Here is a 22,773-nt window from a genome sequence, read left to right as displayed (position 1 = left end):
GAGGAGTCAATTCATGTCCAAATTTTATTAAAAGGATAAATATGTCACTTTTCGGATGTGTCCAAACATTTTTAATTGAGGAACTCTGTTTTGTTTCATTTCTCCTTAATTAAAAATAGCAATTTTCCACAAAAATAAAGTTTAATGCGACCGGTTTCAATGTTACTACATCATCATCAGGTGAACAATGTAGTCACATTGAAACCGGCCGCATTAAACTTTATTTTTGTGGAAAATTGCTATTTTTAATTAATCATGATATTCCACCATATCACGCCTGAAACGTCTCTTTTTATTCATTTCTCCTGTCACTATGATAAATTCTCATATTACGAAAATAGTATTTTAACTATTACTAGCTCGATAATTTCTATTGTGGGGGATAACCTAATGGTAGTGCATGGAATGCAGGAATCAACTCGGATTTGCAATCATACACAGTGATTTATATGTAAAATACTTTACAGTTGTGACAGTAGATTCAATTAATGTATTATTTATGGAAAGTGTGCTCTTCAGACATATCTGGTGGCCGAGAACCCTGGAATCCCAATAAAATACGTGTACTTCTCTAATCATCAGGTTTCCCATTGACTGATCCACCAGAGTTTACGTAATACCCGTTCCTTTGATAGCATACATGTTTGAACCATTCAGTTGCAGGTTAGTGGATTGTTTTCTTTCCACTAATACTTAAAAAAATACTCTCTAGCTTCTTCACAAAAATTTAATATTGTTTGACCCAGATTTCGTTACATCGCAACATCGTCATGTTCCTCATAATGTTACGATACAACGAACGTCGGATCGTACAAATTTAACTTATCTGTATTCATATGTCATCAATATGTGAATCATTTAACTAGAATGCTCGTAGGAACTTACACGTCCCCTCAGTATGCTACTAGGAACTCAATGCTCGTAGGAACTTACACGTTCCCTCAGTATGCTACTAGGAACTCACTCTACCATCATACTCACGGTACTGACGTCTTTCTTTTTTCCTTGTCCGTCGAATTCCCATCAATAATCTTTTAACCTTTCTAAAATATATTACAGTTTGTTTAGCATGATGACTGCAAAGATGAGGGCTAACCTCCGATACATGAAATCATTTTTCTTATTAATAGATTATCTTGCAAATAGCGACTAAAAAGAGACGAGACATATCGCTAATACGTTACTTGGAGAAGGCTTGTATCCAAGTATTTTTTTAAACTTTTTAGTACCCTGCAAGCCATCGCTAGGGCGTGTGGCAGGGGGTAAAAAACAAGACTAACTTTGACACGAATAATTTTACCCCCACCGTGGTCGGGCAATGTTATTTTGATCCTTTATCGTACCTGAAAAAAATGGTATCTTGAATCTATCTGTTCAACACTTAAACTCACTAATTTTACTGTCGTAGGCCAATTCGTGGAAGGGTAATTGCTTGGAAAGGGTAAACATTTTATTCTCAATCTTATTAAATAATGTAATAATTTTTACGTAAGGCTTGTTTGTAAATGAAATTGATATCTTCCGTTCATGTAATTTTCCGCATTTTTATTTTTTCCATAAACCCTACATTTTAAGAACAGTGTGGCCTGTCCATCCGGTAAGTACGCACTTTTCCTAGAAAACCACATTTGTGTTTGGCTCCATAACAAAATGGTAAAACTGAAGATTAACTTGACCAGAAGTGATTTTTTTTAAATTATCGAAAGAATGTAATTTTTTTTCTGATTCTTCTATTATATGACCATCAGTTCTAATTATATTTTATAGACCAAATACGCTTATTCAAAATTACCGGCAAGTAGTTTCTAGAAGGTCAAAACCGGAACATGTGTTGTCAACAGGTACTTGCCCTTTTTTGGCGATATTTATCGATTTATATTGATTTTAATTTTATTATTAATATTTTAAGACTAATAAAATCGTTATTTATCATACTTGATCACTATACATAAGTTGATCGTTATTTCTAGAACATTTTGAATCGGAAGCGACGCTATTTCTCGCAGTTGCTCAGCTGTTTCTCTAGAAATTTCAGCTTGAAAGGTTTATCCGAGTTCGCGAACTGCGAGGCTCTTCGGCCGTGTGGATTTTAACTGTAGTGGCTGTTACATCTGTGATTGAATTCAAGCACTCGGACAATTATTCTTCTCGAAGTTTTAATTTGAAAGTAAATACTTATTCGAGGTTAGTCAATTTTAATTTTCTGCGTATAAAGACTCGACGTTAAGATTCATACATTCAGTAATATGTTTGTTTTGGCTCTGTCAAGAGTTCTTTATTGATTAGTCTTTTCTCTGCCTCTTTGTTAATAACACCCTTGTAAGATTTTTATATAATTCAATGTATGCGTTTTGAAATAACCCATTGGACTAATGTAATGGTGGTACCTTGAAGTAACCTGTTCTATTACTCCTTGGTTACTCGCTGTAATCTTAATAGGGAAACATAATTCATTGGTTGATCTAAGTGTTGTTTGCATGAATATAATATCTGGCGTCGTTAGCATATGTATTACGTGACAGAATATAGGTCATAAGTTTCCTATTTGAAGATTGGTTAAGGCAACGATGGAGACTAGGAAAAAAGCCTCGATGTAGTTTGGATGACACTACTTTTATTTATATTGCAGCAATTATGGCAAAGTGGGGAGAAGGTGATCCTCGGTGGATTGTTGAGGAAAGACCTGATGCTACAAATGTAAATAACTGGCATTGGTAAGAGAACGGAATCGTGCTGTACACTAAATCGTTTTGTGCTTTACGTTTAGTCCTGCAAAATCAGAATGATACGAGAATATTGTCACAGAAACACCGGTAAATTTATTATTTAGTAGTCAACTGATTTACTAATACTGTTCTCATCGTTGAACATTTTTAGGACGGAGAAAAATGCAACGGTATGGTCGATTGATAAGATAAAAGAAATATTTAAGGGCCTCACTATTGAGGGTGAAGGTAAGTAAGCATAATGGTTATTGTTGCCATAACTAGTTACTTTTTAAATCTAGCGTAAGTTCTAACTGAAATTGTACATGTGTGTATTGTTTTCTAATTGTAATTCGATTTACAGAAATTTCGCGATGTGATCAAGGAAAGAAATCCTATATAAGAATGCTGTAATATTTTTTGTGTATATGCTGGCTTGTTATGAATGAATTTAAGACCTTTTTCACACCAATGTAATGGAATGCATTCTCAATATTAAGTCAAGATTTTAGTCTTGATTGCAATTTTGGGTTATGAATAATTTGCAAGTATCCCATTACATTCATTCTAATGCTGTTTAGCTAATGCTAGGCGTAATTGTCATTTCAGTTTGAGGTTGGTGGTTGTTTTTAAAATTAACTGTAAGTAATCGTTGATTAAGTAATACGAAAATACCCTGAAATCTCTCCTCTGCCTGCATTCATCACAATACAGAACTAATGAATCATGTTCAGATATCTTTCAGTTAGGAAAAATGGGTAGTTTCTTATCCTCAACTCGTTACATTTCACTGATATATTTTTGCTCGCAAGTTTCTTTTGCCTTAAGTAAAGTGAAAAATACCTAAATGATGAAATTCAGTGAACCCAATTTTGCCTCTAGTCCTTATGTGCTTTGATTTGAAATTATTGTTAATAATTTCTGTTGCATTCAGTTCTTAGAGAGAGTAGTCCATGTAAACCATTGGTGTTTTAAGTGACTCAAATGGCAATCAGCAATACTTATAAATGTTCCCATTATGAAATGAGTTATAAGTTGGTCAGTCTACAGTATTAAATGTTCAAGTTGGCATTACCCCTGATGGCGTAGTAATGGATATCAGGTCCTAATGGGTAAGTTTCTAGATAATCTTTCATATGAACCAGAGCCTTAAAGACATAAACTACATGTAGACATTAGCCCATAGTTAAAAAAAAGGCATGCAAGAATCACAGGGTGGAATGTTATCAAGGGAACAAGCTTTTGTAAAAGATTATTTAAAGGTGTGGGGAACGTAAACCTATAACACAACACCATAATTCATGTAACATTGAGAGAAGGCTTGGTAAAGAGTTAAATAATACTCATTAGGAAGGAGAAAACATAGCAAAAGCAGTAAGCATCATGGACATTAGGAGCAGAATCAAACTGGGAAATGTTTCTATAACGGAACTTGTTAGAGATCTGTTAAGATTGAGGAAAGGCTAGGAGAGTCTTTGATATGGACCATAGTATTGTTTTGTTCCAAAGGAAGTCTACAAGTAAATAGAATGCACTGAAAGCTGTGAAGGTGTGCGTTTATGTGAAATAAGTAGGACAAATGGGGCTAAATTATGAAGTGAAAGCACATGGTTGTTATTCCTGGCAGACATCATTTTGGAAAACCGCTCAAGTTTGAATGCTCCACCTGTATGTCATTTGCATAATAGGATAAACATTATCATAGGTTTTATTTGGAAATACTGTTATTGTTAATGTGCATGCTGATTGTTATTACAATATTTTATCTTGTGCTCTGTAAATGGTTGGCATGATACATTGAGCCATTTTTAATTTTTTTCAAATGGCCAAATAGTACCTTTTTTGCCTATTTTGTGTGTGGCTATTTATCACGATAAAATGTGTAAATTGAAAATGAATGGTAGTTTTGTTTTACTCAATGATGGGCTCAACTACAAACCTTGAACTCTGTCAAATATAGCCTAATGTTTTCCTTATCCTAACAATGTCAATTGGTATTGTAAAAAGTGACCCGGGGGAAGAAACAATTGTATTTGCTGGTATTTCATGACAATTTTTGAAGTCTTAATGTTTTGCGTAAGCAGGAGGATTTAAGAATTTTTTTCATAAGCGTTCACTGACCTGCTTGCATAAATAGAGACCTCAGCAATTAGTATGCTTCCAAGGATATTGTTGTTACATCATGGTTGAATACCTTGAAGTTGAAAAATACATGTAGAAGTGGAACCAAATTCTTTGCATAAAAAGTATGAAATTCAACAGAGATGTACAGGAAATTGGTGAATTAGGACAGTGTATTATTCTATACTCTCTTTGCATCTTAAGATGCCCTGTTTTAAGAGGAGACTAGTGCAAAAAGTAGACTTGCATAGAAAATATTCTTATAATGGATTTTTAGATTAATCTTTCAAGCATTGAAGGAAAATAATTCTTAAGTGTAACTTTTAAAGGAATGCCATCAACCCAGGAGCGTCAGAACATTTTTGGGGGTGTGAAAAACAAGGAAAATATAAGAACAATCAGCAGAGAAATTATTTTTTTGTTTTTTCAATATATCCTCTATGACAATTTATTGCCAAAGTTCTCTGCTGCTTTATGAAGGAAAGCTTAGTTTGTATTATTTCTATTATTCCAGTTCATCTCACTAATTTTGATGAAATAAATGACTAAGTTCAATTCTTGAATGCTGGTTATCATCTTTAATCCTTAGTAAAAGAAATGCTTTCGCTAATGATACACTTAAAGAAGAAAGGGGAAGAAAACTCCAATGGCCGTAAGGATTAGTTGCCAATCTCTCGTCAGACCAAATGTTGTGTTGGTGTGACGGGAATCACGTCAGGGACCAACCACAACCTCTCGACCAGAATACCCTCTGTGGTGGTTTACGGGAGATTAATCCGCGTCAGGGACCAACACACAGCCACACGCACACTATCCTGCCTGAAATCCTTCACGAGGCTGTGAGACCCTGTTAAAGAATTTCAGATGGAGATGGAATCCTTCACGAGGCTGTAGAGTAGACCCCGTTAAAGATTCCAGGATATTCTCAAGCACACACTCTGTGGCGGTTTACGGGAGATTAATCCGCGTCAGGGACCAACACACAGCCACACGCACACTATCCTGTCTGAAATCCTTCACGAGGCTGTGAGACCCTGTTAAAGAATTTCAGATGGAGATGGAATCCTTCACGAGGCTGTAGAGTAGACCCCGTTAAAGATTCCAGGATATTCTCAAGCACACACTCTGTGGATGGCACAGACCAAACACACACACAAGCACTCGAGAAACGCACACACACTCAAAAGGGCCCAACTTCTGGGAGAATCTGGACACAGGTAAAAAGCCACTAGGAAGTGCGTCGAACACGCGTGTTTCGGCCACTAAGTGGCCCTCTTCAGCGAACCGAAGTGAAAACACCTCCAACACAAGGTTGAAAGTGGTCTTTTGAAAGGACTTTCAACCTTGTGTTGGAGGTGTTTTCCCTTCGGTTCGCTGAAGAGGGCCACTTTGTGGCCGAAACACGCGTGTTCGACGCACTTCCTAGTTGCTTTTTACCTGTGTCCAGATTCTCCCAGAAGTTGGGCCCTTTTGAGTGTGTGTGCGTTTCTCGAGTGCTTGTGTGTGTGTTTGGTCTGTGCCATCCACAGAGTGTGTGCTTGAGAATATCCTGGAATCTTTAACGGGGTCTACTCTACAGCCTCGTGAAGGATTCCATCTCCATCTGAAATTCTTTAACAGGGTCTCACAGCCTCGTGAAGGATTTCAGACAGGATAGTGTGCGTGTGGCTGTGTGTTGGTCCCTGACGCGGATTAATCTCCCGTAAACCGCCACAGAGTGTGTGCTTGAGAATATCCTGGAATCTTTAACGGGGTCTACTCTACAGCCTCGTGAAGGATTCCATCTCCATCTGAAATTCTTTAACAGGGTCTCACAGCCTCGTGAAGGATTTCAGGCAGGATAGTGTGCGTGTGGCTGTGTGTTGGTCCCTGACGCGGATTAATCTCCCGTAAACCACCACAGAGGGTATTCTGGTCGAGAGGTTGTGGTTGGTCCCTGACGTGATTCCCGTCACACCAACACAACATTTGGTCTGACGAGAGATTGGCAACTAATCCTTACGGCCATTGGAGTTTTCTTCCCCTTTCTTCTTTATTGAGAGGCCGTAGAGCTCATTATTTCTTGCAATGATACACTTGAAAAGTGTTCCAAGAAGTTTTCCTGGTCCTTGCTATAACTTGACGAAATAAGTATTCATCTCTTGTGTCTGTGTGCCAAATAATCCATCAAGTGCATTACTTGATGATTGATGAACTATTTTCAAACCAGGAGTTCATGTCCTTGGATGACCTATTAACCCTCTTAGTGCTGTATTCTGCCAGCGGTAGTAGCCATTAGCGCAGATGGTTGGTAATTATATCAAATGTATCATCTGAGGGGAAACAAATTTTGAAGTCATTTTGAAAGATATCCACTTACAGTTTTTTTTTATTGCATAGTAACTGAATTAGGTAATATTTAGGAATGATTTTGACATCATCTTACAAAAGAATTGTAATTGTTTTAGTATACTTAACAGGAACAAATTTTTAGCTATAAATATTTGAATTGAAGAAATAATAGTATTACTTATTTTGTAAAATTTTCTTATGAAAACACTATTTTTAAATGACAAAATAAACCATAAAGACAAGTGGAAAAAATTATCAAAAATTAAAGAATTACATTTGTGTTGCATAACTTGGTGTCTGCCATGAGATATGTAACGCTTTGTCTCCCCAAGGGACTCAATGATGCTTGTCGTGTATTATGCCTTACCATCATTGTCGTTGGACTATTTTCTTTATGTATGATGAATGAAAAAATAATAATGAACGAATTTTCTTGAAATCAAGTTTGATTGAACCTCACCCTCGCAAGGGAAAAATAGCACTGCAACTCAAAGCCAAAAGAGAACCATGTTATTAGAGTACTATCTACATCTACATCTACATAATACCCCGCAAGCCGCCGCAAGGGCGTGTGGCGGGGGGTGTTAGGTCACCAACCGTAAAAACGAAAAATACCACATGCAAAAAACAACACGGAAAATTACACCCCAGCAGCGCACACACTCATGCAAAACTCCCTCCATCCAATACTCATGCAAACACATACACCGCCAAACAACAAAAAACTGCACCCCAGGATACAGCACGAAAGCCATCCTAAAACACGCAAGCCAGGACACAACAAGCAAGAATGTGAAACATCACTACCACATGAAAATGCACCACAAAACACTCAACCCCCCAAAGAGACAGTAAAAGGAAGGGAATTCGACCCAACGTTGCAGGTAGCAGGAATTTCCCCCCGCGGAGAGGGACGAGGGATTGAAAGGGAAACTTAAAAACAGATGAACAGAACACGAATGAGGTCATTCGGAAAGAATGGGTTATTATAACAAAACACATAAGGTTAGTGGAGGAGCATGCATTTAAGTAGAACTAATTATTTTTTAGACACTATCTACTGTGTACTTTCCATTTCAAGGTAGTTAGGAAACAAGCTCAATCAGAAAGAGAAACTTTTACAATGTCATCACATTACAAAGTGCCCAAATTAAGATCTGGTACTTTCCTGGCGTATTAGCTTCATTTTTCTCGGGTCTTCCACTGGGTCAGGGGTTCCACATTGGCCGACATTTCGATATCCGACTCGTGCATCATCCTCTGTCCATCGTCATCTACCCTGAGGGCAATGCATGAGTCAGGCATCGAAACGTCGGCCAATATGGAACCCCTGACCCAGTGGAAGACCCGACAAAATTTCATTAAGTGCCCAAATGACTACCTAGGACAGAAGGCAAAGAAAGCAATGTTTGCATAGTAATGCATTCACAAGTATTGCCCAAGTCTTAGCAGTTAGTATCAAAACACAATCATAATAAAGCAATTAATAGTGTGCTGAATTATACAGATTAGTATTCCAGTTGGATTTCACAATAGGCATTGCATAGAAAAGACTACTCTGTAAAAGAAACAAGGATACCATTAGAATGAGCTTCACCACATGTCAAGTTCTACGTCCAAATTTCGGTATAATTTAGATATTACAAGAAGAATTTAAAAGAGAAAATTAAAATTAAAAAAACCAATCATATAAAGCAGAGACATCATGTTTATGATCAAGGAAGCAGTGCAGAAGATGCAATAAAAATCGATGAATTGCAGTGATTTAAACAATAGCTTATGTTTTAGCCGATATATTGGCCGATTGCACTAAGAGGGTTAATCTAGTAGCTTTCTCGACTGTAATTTGTTGGTCTACAATTAAAATTTTTGATTAAATGTCAATAGTGCAACAATTTCAGAGCGTAAAAATCATTCGCCTTGACTGGGACTCGAACCCAGATCCCTCAATATCCGGTCGAGTGCTTTAGCCACTTAAGCTACCGAGGCGTCCTCTTAAACTCTGAAATTTTGGGGCTTTTAAAGGAACTAGATGTTATGACGAAATACCGTACATACAATGTCACATGCATTCGTAGTCGTGCGCGAGGCGCCACTGTCCACGAGGTTAAAAGCCAACTTTAAACACGTATGGTGTTTTCCCTTTGACAAATTCCAAAGAAACTGCGGGAGATGCCGCAACAGTAACTTTTAACGGAGTCATCCGCTAATGTGCATTTTAATGCAACAATTTCAGAGCGTAAAAATCATTCGCCTTGACTGGGATTTTTACGCTCTGAAATTGTTGCATTAAAATGCACATTAGCGGATGACTCCGTTAAAAGTTACTGTTGCGGCATCTCCCGCAGTTTCTTTGGAATTTGTCAAAGGGAAAACACCATACGTGTTTAAAGTTGGCTTTTAACCTCGTGGACAGTGGCGCCTCGCGCACGACTACGAATGCATGTGACATTGTATGTACGGTATTTCGTCATAACATCTAGTTCCTTTAAAAGCCCCAAAATTTCAGAGTTTAAGAGGACGCCTCGGTAGCTTAAGTGGCTAAAGCACTCGACCGGATATTGAGGGATCTGGGTTCGAGTCCCAGTCAAGGCGAATGATTTTTATGCTCTGAAATTGTTGCATTAAAATGCACATTAGCGGATGACTCCGTTAAAAGTTACTGTTGCGGCATCTCCCGCAGTTTCTTTGGAAATGTCAATAGTATTTGTATATATTGCTAGTTGTACTACATGTAGTATGATATGCTAAAATGTATTCTGGTGATTTTCTCCCTGCAGGCCATAGGTGCAAAATTTATGAAGTGGACCACTGTGAGGGTGAAGCATCAGTGAATAACCGAAAAGGAAAGCTTATCTTCTTCTATGAGTGGGACATAGTGCTGAAGTGGAAGGCTATTTTAATTGGGCAAGATGAGGAGGAAGCGAAAGATGGCGATGACGACAAGTCGAAGTCAAGGAAAAAGACAATCACCAAAGGAACGATACATATCCCTAATTTAAGTGAGGAGAACAGTGTAGATGAAGTGGATGTGAGTTTCATCATCTTTTCACTCAGAAACCATTTTATATATATCATCACACTTTCACATTTTGTGGATTCTTGATTTCTTGGGGACAGATACATTAGGGTCATAGTGTTGACTGGATGCACACAAAAGAAGGTAGCTATGCAATAGTATAAAAATAAATTTTAGTTGAAAAAGACTGCCAATGAAAGATGATTTTTAAAAATAAATTGAATCATGGAGTGATTCTGAGATTTGGAAGGATCAGAACAACAGGTCAGCATTAATTTAAGCCAAATATGTAAATATCATATAAGGTTGCTTACAGTATAGGCAACTCAATATACAGATTGTTACAAAATGTTTTGTGCATTCTATTTGAAGAATGATCCTAAAATTAAAAAAATCCTTCATCCATTCCTAAAAGTCAAAAATCCTTTATTTAAGTTTTTAAGCACTTGTATTTTGTTGCTGGTGGTACCCAGCCTCTAATTATTTTTTTTAATTACCATAGGCTCTAGAATACAGTAATAATCATCTTCTCTTGCATGTGTCAAGTTGAAAAGTGAGTTTTTTACCATCCAGGTTTATTTTATCACTTTCATTGAGTTGATAGTGTTATGCAATTAGGGCTGTATATGTTTTATGGCGTAGCGTGATGTTATTAAACAAACGGAGTGAAAGTCAAATAGCCAAGAAAAGGGTATTGAATAGGATAGTGCATGTTAAATTCCCATTTCATGACACACTAGCTCAATGAAGGTTGTCCATTGGACCCATTCTGACATCCCTTACTCTGGAGTTCTTAAGCAAAAATGATTTCATTGCAGAAGTTTTACTCTTGAGGTTTTTGGGTTTCTTCCTCAATGAATCATTTTGGTAGATGTCAGATTTTCCTGCATTCAATGGTCAACTGAAGGCCCAAAATAATGCCTGCCAATTGCAAGAGTCCCGGGTAGTCCATGGGACTCTGATTGGCTGCTGAATGTACTGCACTCTGATAGACAGTTTCCATATTTCTCTTGGAAATTGTTTACAAGCATAGGGAGTTGACCAGTGCTCTTGGCGATGGTGAAAAGTTAGAATTTGATTCTTTGCTTCTGTCCTTGGGTGATCATCTAATCTGTGTTAGCGCCAAATAAAGAAAAACAACTGATTGCAACTCAGTAAATTCAAAAGCCATTCACAATACCCTAGACTAGTCCACGAGCCATATATGTATGGTGGGAAAATATATCTGCTACTTAATCAAGTCTCAAGTTATTATCCACCAAATTGAGTTAACATAGCAGAAAATATGGTTTTATCGTATTTCTTGACTCTTTTGTCTATACTAAGTTTATGCTAATAAGTAAATGTGTGTGCAGCAGTACCAGTCAAAATATTTGAGTGTGTACCTTGGTTTAACTTGAAACTCAACTAGCAAATGAAAAGAATACCAATTTTCTCGCATCATAACATTGATTAAATATAAAATATTACATACTAGAGGAATTGATGGTGTCTTCAATACCATTTTGCTTTTTTTTCATAATGACTTCATAAATTTAAGGAAAGGTCGTTAAAGTATTTATTAAATATGGTAATTTTCTAGCATTTTAATATTTTAAGTTATGCTACATTAAAATTATCATAAAATGATTATAATAATAGTTGACACATTTGGTTAAAGTTAAAATCATTCTTGCCTTTGGCAGGTATTGATTTCAGTGAAAGAGAGTGGTATGGACTATGAAAAGGCGAAGAAGTTGTTGAATGGAGAGGGCCGAAGGAAAGTGAGGGAGCAACTTGCCCTTTATCTCTCTCTCCTCAAGGAAGGTAGGCATAATATATTGACTTTATATTGCAGAGATATTTCATTAAATCCATAGCATATGTAAAAGTATTCTATTATTGCTCAACAAAGTATATCAAGACAGTAAAGGAAGAAAAATCTTTGGATTGGGATGGGACAATTTATTTATAAATGTACATATCATCACTACCACCATTCTTCTATCATGTCTACATTGCCACGAAATTGATTCAGCTGATTTATGTTTTTACCAAATTAGTCAATTCCATTTCAGTGCAATTTCCATTAGCCATGGAAATCAGCACCAGCAATACATTTACTAGGGCTCTTCCAGTAATTGCATTCAGACTATTTCGTAATTATTTAAAGGACGTGTCAAGGAGCAAATTGTTGGGAAGGATGTCAGAATACTTTGTAATTGCTATTGAAAAGAAGTGTTATCCCAATACAAAGATATACGATGTTATAATCAGTGGAGATTTCAATGTCCCATGTATTGACTGGAGTACATATAGTTTGAAAACAGGCAATAAAGACCAAGATATCTGTGAATCGTTATTGAATTCTTTTACATTGAACTCATTGAATCAACTTATCACTTCACCAGCTAGGGGCAATAATATTCTGGATTTGTTAGCTGTGAATTTATTGTGTCACCTCTTAAGCCAGTCGTCTTACCGTCAGAAACTGTGAAAGGAATTAGTTATCACAGGGCAGTAAATGCTAAGTTTGCACATCTTGGGGTCCGAAATTAAAAGACTGAAAGGAAAATTTACTTGTTTAATGGAGGGGACTACAATGGCCTAGGGAGTGTGCTACAGAATCAATTAGCAATTTTTAAGAAAGACAGTAATCACCGAAATGCTGAGGATACCTCTAATCAGTTACTTGAGATCATGCACTCAGCAGTCAACGAGTTCATTCCCAGTAAATTAATAAAAGATAACACAAAACCTAAATGGTGCAATGCAGATGTTAGAAGGGTATTACGACGTCAAAGGCCTAGATGCGCAGGCCTAGGCAGAGGCCTATGTTACGCCTAGATGAAAAATATGAGGGGTGATATCTCAAGCAACAAAAATAATGAGATCATTCATGATTATAAGATATCTGGGGCAAATGCCAAGAATGAATTCCGGAAAGCATTAAGGGATTTCAATAGGAAAAGGTAAACCAAAAATTTGAAAGGGAATCCAAAAGTATTTTGGTCATATGTCAGAGAAGCTTAGGGAAATAAGTCAACTGTTAATTCGCTAAAAAATGGTAAAAAAAAAGAGTAACCAACAGTTTGGAAAAGGCTAGCTAATTAAATCCCTTCTTCCAAAGCATCAAAGTGATAGATGGAGTTAGCTCAAATGCAGTAGAAGTTAGTATAGGTGTTTTTCAAGGAAGTGTTATCCGCCACGCCACCATCCTATTGAAGGAAAGAGGCTTCTGTGTCATATTGCTCACCATATACTCCTCCATTTTGGGGAGTAAGAAGTCCTCCAGCATCTCACATCAGTGCACAGAGTTCACGGTAACAGTTGAACCTTGAGATTTAAAAACTAAGGCCAAATAATGCCTCTGGAGGATGCAGCACACCAAAATGTCACTTTCGGGCTATGAAGAGGTCTTAGGTGAAGCTCCAGTTGTCAGTTACCCAATAACAAAAATTTTGCTTATTTACTGAGCTGGAGATGTGAAAATGCACTTCATCGCTAGACCACAGCACCCTCTGCATCGTCACCTCACTATTATTGTTCTTAAAGAATGGTTCTACGACTTAGCCTTGATGCCCACCAGACCACTGCATGGTAACTACTAAAAATGGCATCATTTCCCCCCAGCTAACCCCCCCAATCTTACTCTGCCAATTTTCCTACATGCTCTTCAGTGATTTTTTAAAACTAGAGGGGCTATTCTGACTCACCTAGTATATATCTGAATAATGTGTCCTCGTAGGTTATGTTAGAAGGCTAAAGAATTGTGTTGAGTAGTTGGAGTATATTGGATATAACTCGGTTCTATTGAAATTTGAATCCTTATTATTTCTCTGACATAGCAGTCTATCATAAGCATGCATGCATTTTTTTCTTCAAGAGTATTCCAAGGGAATGATTCTACCTAAAAAAGGTGAATTAGACATGGCAGTTCAACCAAAGACTCCAGCCCTGTCCACCGCTGATATTAAACGGGTAAGCATGGATTTATTATGTCTTGCATATATCTTACCTTATATTTTGCTTATGTCAGCTTGATTGTTTTGTTTTATGTTTGTGTTATCGTGAGGAAGTATCATAATGCTAATCAACAATATTAGCAGATAGGAAGATTCCCTCTAAATTTATAAGTTTTTATCAATGGCATGATGTTTACGTAAATATCATTTTTGAATGATTGTTAAAACTATTGACATCATAGATAGTATGTTACAGTGTCCTAGAATTATATCAGTGAATTTTTAATATCACAAGAATGTTCATGTCACAGCATTATGCAAATGCCTGGGGAGGGTGGATGGACACTGTTTTGCTAAGTCCATTATTCTGTAATACTGGCTTTTTTTTTACTTTTACTTGGGTTATTTGTGTTTCGTCAACCATATTTTATAAAGGATTCTTTTTTGCAATGCTTGCCATTTTCCAAAACTTGCATGTGGCTGGGGATAAGCATTGTTTCGCTCTTATTTCCATGGTAGTGAGATGTTTTTATACCAATCAGTTCTAAATGCTACAAAATATGTGCATACAGATAGATTGATTCCGGAGGGAGATAGCTGATTAGAATCAAATTTTTTTTTAATAGTTCCTAATTGTCAACTCCACAAACCAGTAATATGGTGAACCATTCAATTGAAAAAATCTGTTTTCTTTTTAATATGTTATAGGTGGAATTAGAGAGGTACTTTTCATGGCAATAGATGTTTCTAATACGAATAAAATTTTTTTTTCAAAAGTGAAGACACTCTTAGCTTCCTGTTTTGTTGCTTCAATTGGATCATTAGCTAACTGGCATCTGCCACATTTCTCTTTCTCAGGCTTTACATAATGGAAGGCCAGTGACAACGACCAATACTAGTGAAAGCAGAGGTGTCATTGATACTACCTCAATCAGAATGAAACAAACATTTCAGTGCACTGCTGAAGACTTTTTCAGGGCACTAACCCAAAAGGAGGTGGGTACTGTTCAAATACCTGGGAGTATTTGATCAAAGCAATGTTATATGTGTGGATATTATTCTCAATGACCTCTCTGTATAATTGTGGTAATGTTTATAAATATGTATAATCAAAACATTGGAAAGCTGTAGACATATTAGACAAGCAGTATATATTAATGATATATATGTATATATCATGCAAATTCAGTGAGGTTGATTTCATGTTCCCTCATGATATAATTTTATTTTATTTTTCCAGTTAGTTGAAGCTTTCACCAATGGGCCTGTTGTTTTGGAGCCCGTAAAAGGGGGCAGGTTTGAATTCTTTGGTGGAAATGTAAGCGGGGAATTTATAGAAGTGGTAAGCATGTAGACAATTATCTGAGCAGTCTATAGGTGACTTATAATATTTTTGTACTTGTTACTGCATTGCATGTATCTTAATTTTGTTGACAGAGTTTGTGTGCTTTATACTTTTGAAAAATCTCACAATTGGATGAAGCATTCATTGGTTTTATGGTGAAAAGGCTCTACACCACCACCTGTATCCTGAATTTATTGCCTTACCAGTTGGAAAACAGTAGTCATGTAACCCTCACATTCTACTAATAATGGAAGCCTTTGCATCATTTTCTTAGGGATTGTAAGAGGCTTATAAATAAAAAAGTTCATTAAATTAAGTTATTGTTGGTGGTAATTTTTAATACAGAAATTACTATGCTTAATAGTGGATGACTCAGTTTAAAGTTACTGTTGGAGGCATCTCCCCAAGTTCTTTGAATTTGTAGTAATTTTAGAAAATTGGCTTGGAAACTAATTTTGAATAGTTTCAGGCCAGGGAAGAAGTAGAATTCATGTAGAGTTGAAAAGATGGTGTGCAAAGGAGCAGTTGGGCCACTTAATGGTTATGTTGTATTGGCGTTGAAAGTTTGAGTGTTAAGAGTGACAGTGTCGAAGATCGTACTGATAGCTGTTGAGAGGTAATGCAGAATGGGGGGCTCATTTTTGTGGATAAAGACTGAAAAGGTTTTAAGTTAGGTACGTGGGTAATTTGAATAGTTCTCGCAATGGAATGGAAATAAATGACTAGGGTCAGTGAAACTTTCAATGTAGTATCCCTCTACACTAATGCACTGGGTTCAGCGATATTTTAATGTCTTGATCTCATCTCGAAAATTAGATTACTTAAGACGTACAGAACACCCGTCTACTTTGGCTGTTAGTTCTTTGTTTGAAGATAATATCCATCCACCAAGGAAAATTTTGAGCTTGGGAAAGAGATGGATATCTGATGGAGCAAAATCAGGTGAACAAGGTGGGTGTGGCAACAATTCGTATCTTAGTTCTCATAATTTAGCCATGGCAACAACCCTTGTGTGTAGGCATGCATTGTCTAGATGAAATGTGACTTTCTTCTTTGCCAAACCTGGCATTTCATCGTGTGTCTTTTGCTGTGGCTTGTCCTGGAGGTTAGCATAGTATTGTCCAGTAATTGTTTGACCACTGGGAAGATGATCTATCAGCAGGACCCCTTTCATATCCCAGAAAACTAGAGCAATCACCTCCCTGGCTGCCATTGCCATTGCTTTTTTTGGTGGTGGTGAATCAACGTTTCCCCTGCTTTGGCTGCTGTTTTTTCTCTGGGGTATCGTAATGGACCCAAGTTTCATCTGTGGCCATGAACAGGTGATGGAAAATCTTGTGGTTGCTCTTAAAATGGGTGAAACATTGTTCGGAAATTTCCATTCTGATGCATTTGTGATCCTACATCAAGAGACTATCTATCTAACAGATACCTGTTTCAGATCGAATGCCACTTTTAAAAAGTGATACCCCCATTCAGATGGCATCCTTACAGCTTCAGCCATTTCTCACACTTTCAGTTGGCAATCCTCCATGACCATTTCATGCACTTTTGCAATAATATCTGGGATAGTGATACTTTTGGCCAACCACTGGGCGAACCGTTATCTAAGCTGTCCCAACCAAACTCATTTGTCCACTTGGTAACAGAGAAGGAAGGAGCAGAGTTTTCTGAAAGTCTGCATGAATTTCCTTTGCTTTCATACCTTTCTTTATGAAGTATTTAATCAATGCTTGAATCTCAATTTTTTCCATTTCACAAATCAATACAGTGGAACAACAACAGAGAGTTGTCCGCAACACATCTCTTATGAGACCCCTGACGCGTTGTGTGTTTACTCATAAAGGATTGCCTATTATTATGTGGGAAACTCTTTGCCCTAGCCCTGACATGTGGTGGTGATTCCAAGAACCTTTCAAACTGCACTCATAATTTAAGGATAGTGTAGGGTTTAAAAGAAGTGAATAGGATATTTGATGTGGTAAAAAAAGAGATTAAAGATGGGTTAGAAAAAATGATATTCTAAGACCATCTGTAAAAAGATCAAAAGAGTAAGAAATTTTGTGTACATTTTATTTAGTTCATATAGTTTTTTCTATGTGTTCCAATTTGGTAATCATTAGTTCCCTTCCATTAGGAGACATCTGTAAGTACTAGTTAAGGCAGAAACAGACGTTGAATTATGTCTTGTTTATCTTGTGATGCTAGAAAATTTGTTGTTCATCGTAAGTGATTCATGAATATCTATCACCGACAAATGGCCTGTGTTGCTCGTTTAGCCATTGAGTTGAATTTTTAATTTTAGAAGTTCATAAGGTGATTTATAACCTATAGTATTTTGCTGTCTGGATTATCTGCTATTTAGTCAATAATTACAAAATTAATGCCATCAATAGCCTTGTCATCAATTTCTTATTGAAACTCTAAGCAAGTACCTGAATTGTTAAGCAAGAATGGCTTTGGAAAAAATTTCTGATTTCCTTTGTTAATTGTTCATCAATAGATGGTGATTGGATGCAGTGAGAAAGACATGCAAAAAGAAGCTGGTTGAAGATGTGTAGCGTTTTCGGTTAGATATGGCAGCCGTTAATTTTTTGAACTTAAAAAACAATATACATCATTTTTACCTTTTTACGCTTGAAATACATGAGCATCATGAATTGAAAAATGAGCTTTTGGTTATTTTTAGTAAATCATATTTTGATTTCAAAACCAAAATATGGGAGAGCATAAACTTGGCTTTAAATTATGTATCAAAGCGCAATTACCTTTGTGGTCCAATGTGACTTTACATTCACTGGAAGAATGTTTGAGTCATACGAGGGTCATCCGGAAAGTAGTACCCGTTCGTGAAATAAAAAGACAAAAGTAAATATTAACAAACATAAAAAATTTTATTTGAAAGAGGATACTTTAAACTACTTCTCAACATAATCTCCAAGCAAATTAAGGCATTTGTCATAACGTGTGACAAGTTTCTGTATTCCTGCTGCATAGTCCTTCGCCGCCAGCTCATTGAGATACGCGAGGGACCCATCTTGCACAAATTTTTGCATAATGCAGATGGTGTTTAACAATTTCATGAACAATTGTTCGAGAAACATTGGGAAAATGCTCACAGATGTCATCAGTTGTGACGCGCCGATCGTTCCTCACGAATTCGTCAACTGAGCTCACCAGTTGGTCTGTAATGACAGACGGTCTCCCCGAACGCTCATCGTCGTGTGTGTTCCCCCTCCCCATGTTGAAGTTGCGACACCACCGCCGAACAGACGACTCGTCCATTACATTGTCTCCATACACCTCCTTTAATTGGCGATGAATATCACATGGGCGAACGTTTCTTGCATTGAGGAATTTAATCACTGCCCTCACTTCACAACTGGCGGCGTTCTCAATTTTTTTAAACATTGTAAACAATCACAGAAACAACACAGGCAATGCTAGCGTCACGCAACTTGGCTCAGAGAAGGCAGACAAGCCACTGAAGCTATCTGACCTCGTCCAGCGGCTACTCGCGTCGTCAGCACTTCATGCGGCACGAACGGGTACTACTTTCCGGATGACCCTCGTAGTTAGATTCAGTGCCATTCAATGGCCTGAGATTCGTTGCAGGTGGCTGTTGCAAGGATTTTTTTTAAGCTGCTGGTACCGAATGGAAAAAACCCATTGTCCACTCTGGTTATATTATTAATCTAAGTTTAATTGATTTTGGTGAGAATTTACATTATATTTCATTTGGTGTATAATTTATTCAATGTAGACATTGCCCAAAAAAGAAATATAGAAGTTTATTATTTTCTTGATAATTGAATGCTAGGTCTTTTAAAGCGGAAATGCAGTGCTAAAAATAATGGGTACTGGTGAAAATTTCATCAGCACTTCCTTATGAGCTAAAAAATAAATCATTTGGGAGACTTCTGAAATTCTGAAAACATCCTATTAAGGCTTTTGTCATTTTACCTGTCTCAAAAGGTGCAAAAGATACGTACAGTGGAACCTCCTCCAATGATCATAATTTGTTCCTTGATCCTATTCATAAGGCAAATCACTCCTTTAGTAAAACAACTTTTTGCATATAAATTAATGTAAAATACGATAATGCATTTCATTTAAAAAATAATAAATTATATGCAAGGTTTATTAAAAGAAAATTACTTTTATTAAATTATAGGTTTATTAAAAGAAAATTACATACACATTATTTAGGATCGTGGATCATGTTCACCTTTTCTTTTATCGTGGACCGCAATAACCATGAATACAAACTCAATTTGTAAAAGCAGAAAAGGATCCAAAATAATTGTCCATTATTTATGATAAATACCAAATTCCTTTTTACTGGCAATTTGTCTAGAGACAGATGCCATTTCCGGTGCTTCAAAATTTTGTAAAAATGCACCTTAGAATTGTCATTAAATAAATTTAGGAGCTTATACCTCTTTATTTTTGTCCTAGTTCTTGAAAAAAATGAAAATTGTTAATGTCAATTGATTGTTGATAAACAAACTAGATCAGCCGCTCTTGCACCTTGCTCCAGATTTTCAATGACTTTACATTTCATTTCTACTGTTATTTTTATTCTTTTGTAGCTTTCACCTTACAACTTTGTGTTCAGGGTCATTTTTTTTAAATATGCACATAATATTATTAGCTTGGCTCCAAAGAATCAGTAATAATAAGTCTCAAACACACATTTAGAAAAATGTATGATCACTAGCAACATTAAGATGTTAGCAGAGATCTGCTAAAAGCAAACTGAAGTAGTAGGCATGTGATCATTCCAGGAATTCCCCTCTCCTCGTTGCTTGTTATGCAAAACTTTTCTTGCTAAGCAAATCATTTTAAGGGCCAACAATTTTGCTCGTTATGCAAATTATGTACTATGTGAGCCATCCTCCACTGTATTTATGTTCTGTGAAAATCACCTGCTCAGGAGTATAATTGTTTCAATACTTTTCCCCATTTGAAAGTTAATAATTGATATCAAAGTTGGGGTACTTAGGAAATGTTCCAACTTACATCAAGTTAACTTGGGAAGTGTATAGACGTGTAATGGAGTTGTGAGCTTTTTCACTGAAACCACCTTTCTTCGTAACTTTACTTTCAAAACCGAACTTATAATACCATAAACCTCACCTAGTAGCTCATACTGAAGAAAGAAACTGATTGAAACATGTTAGTGTTTGACCAGTCAGCAATTTGTTGACCAAAGAAGTAAACCTAATTTGTTGCTACTTTGCCGTTTTGTATGTGATTTAATGATGTTCTAATATAATCTTCTGTCAAATTTCCACCTCATAAACACTGCAGTTGAGGCCATAAGAACTCTTTTTCATAATTTCTTAATCCTTTCATGATGAAAGAAGCCATTTGCTTTTCCACGTAGAATTTTTTTATTATGACCTAGGTTTCTTTACAGCGTACCATCTTCAGGTCTGTTCACCTGCAGATGTAACGCTGTAACATGTCTTCTTTCATCACAAAAGATTTCCATCTTGTTACGCCTGAAACTGTGCCAACAATCCTTTTAATCTTTATGCAAGAGTGTTATCAATCTGCACATCTAAACCTTAGGTTCAGGCTTCACTTGTAAGCTTTGTATATCAATCAAATGAAAGAAGGAACATTTGTGAGTAAGCAACTATGTTCCCTCTTTTATTTAATGAATCCTACCAGCCATGTTTTAATTTCCTTTGGTACCTTATGAATTTCATTATCAAGTATGCCTGGGCATCTGTTATTCTCATCTTCATCATATTCCTGGTGTCTAAAATTACTTGACTATTATCAATGACCAAGTAGGTCTTCTATGTATGTTATGATTAATACAAGGGTTATCACAAAAGTAAGGTCTCCAATTTTTTTAGAATTAGAAATAAAAGTATGTTTTCTGTATTGTACTCGCCATTTTAAATTGCTAAAATATGTCTATTTTTTGCATATTTTTTTATTCATTCAATGAATATTTTTAGGTGCAATGGTAGTTTTTGTATTCCTATGTCATACCAGCTTGCCACCATGTTGTTGAGGAAGCATTGAATATCAGCTGTCACATTTCTTCATCATTACTGACGTGCTTTCGATCCAAATTTTCTTTCAACACTGAATAAAGGCTGACAGATCCTTTGAGACAAATCAAATGGGAGACTCAAAACCAGAGAAAGGGGTTGGTTGCTGAGCAATGGCATAATCCCAACCCCATCAAATCAAACCATTGCTCTCCTGATACAGTTTGGATGTGGCATCAATACCCACCCACCATATAGTTCTGACTCGGCATCCAATGGATACCACTTGTTTCCTAAGTTGAAAGAAAATTAGGCAGGAAGCTGCTTCTGTGTTTCACTGCTTCAGTTTCCTGAAGAGGTGTGGATATTGAGATCCAACGCTTGCTCAACAACATGGTAGCAAACTGGTATGACATGGGAATACGAAAACTACTCCAGTGCCTACAAAATTTCATTGCTTGAATTAAAAATTATGTAAAGTAATAGAGAAACATTAGAAATTTAGGAGAATAAACTTTTCTTTTTATAGCAGAACCCAAATCGTGATTTTTCACTTATGTTTTCAGTGGAGAGGCCGGCAAATCTTGGGCATTTCACCAGATCAATATAGGTTGGGCATTTCACAGGATCAATATGCTTTCCATTGTCAAGCGGAATAAAGTTAATATTGCATGGTAATTGAGGAAAACTTAACATACGATAGTCTGAGCTACCTTGCTGTTCAACTTGTGCAATCTGTTGTCCTACATCAAAATTTTGCGATGAAGATAAAATTATATTTGATTCAGAGTGGTTTTGATTTGATAGAGTAAGTTTCAATAGCCAATTAATCAGGAGCCTATCATTATTATATCTGTGGCTTAGAGGCAGTGCAAATGATCCCAGTTGTCTGTCACCAGTTCCTGTATTTTTCATGCTGCATCATGTTTAGGTCTGAAGTAATTTTCATTGCACTTAATTTTAACTTATGTGATAAATGAATCCTCTCCTAATGGTGTTCTTCTATGTTTTAATATGTAGCTAACTCCTAGTCGTGCAGACTGAGATTATGGGTTAAGTAGTTCATGTTTCCATCTTTATGATACTTGTGGGAGTGTGCTATCCCAGCCTATTGAAATCGTTCCCATTACTTCTCCCTGCCATCTTTTCTGAGTTTATGTATTCGATAAAAAAGTAAGTTTTTAAATAAAGACTGATGTACATAACTGTTTTACAATATGAAATTTTTTTAATCCCGGCACAATTCAAATAGGAGGAAAATTGAAAAAGAAATCGTGTAAATATGGGGTTCCATGTA

The 22,773-nt window shown here is 36.5% G+C and overlaps 1 protein-coding gene across 1 annotated transcript in view; it reads left to right on the top strand.

Moving 5' to 3' along the window:
* Positions 1–2,021: 2,021 nt before the first annotated feature.
* Positions 2,022–22,773, top strand: part of LOC139700187 (activator of 90 kDa heat shock protein ATPase homolog 1) — a 28,097-nt gene continuing 7,345 nt past the window's right edge. Inside the window, exons 1-8 of the mRNA XM_071598772.1 lie at positions 2,022–2,184; positions 2,630–2,714; positions 2,878–2,954; positions 9,938–10,188; positions 11,862–11,982; positions 14,042–14,136; positions 14,979–15,116; positions 15,361–15,462. Coding sequence (XP_071454873.1) covers positions 2,635–2,714; positions 2,878–2,954; positions 9,938–10,188; positions 11,862–11,982; positions 14,042–14,136; positions 14,979–15,116; positions 15,361–15,462 — 864 coding nt within the window. The 5' untranslated portion in view covers positions 2,022–2,184; positions 2,630–2,634. The remainder of the gene's footprint in view (positions 2,185–2,629; positions 2,715–2,877; positions 2,955–9,937; positions 10,189–11,861; positions 11,983–14,041; positions 14,137–14,978; positions 15,117–15,360; positions 15,463–22,773) is intronic.

The sequence above is a fragment of the Hetaerina americana genome, unplaced genomic scaffold, assembly GCF_022747635.1.
Source record: "Hetaerina americana unplaced genomic scaffold, ioHetAmer1.1.p SCAF_10, whole genome shotgun sequence".
In the NCBI taxonomy this organism is placed as follows: domain Eukaryota; kingdom Metazoa; phylum Arthropoda; class Insecta; order Odonata; family Calopterygidae; genus Hetaerina; species Hetaerina americana.
Note: the sequence above shows the minus strand (reverse complement) of the source record. Positions and strands in the feature narration are given on the sequence as shown.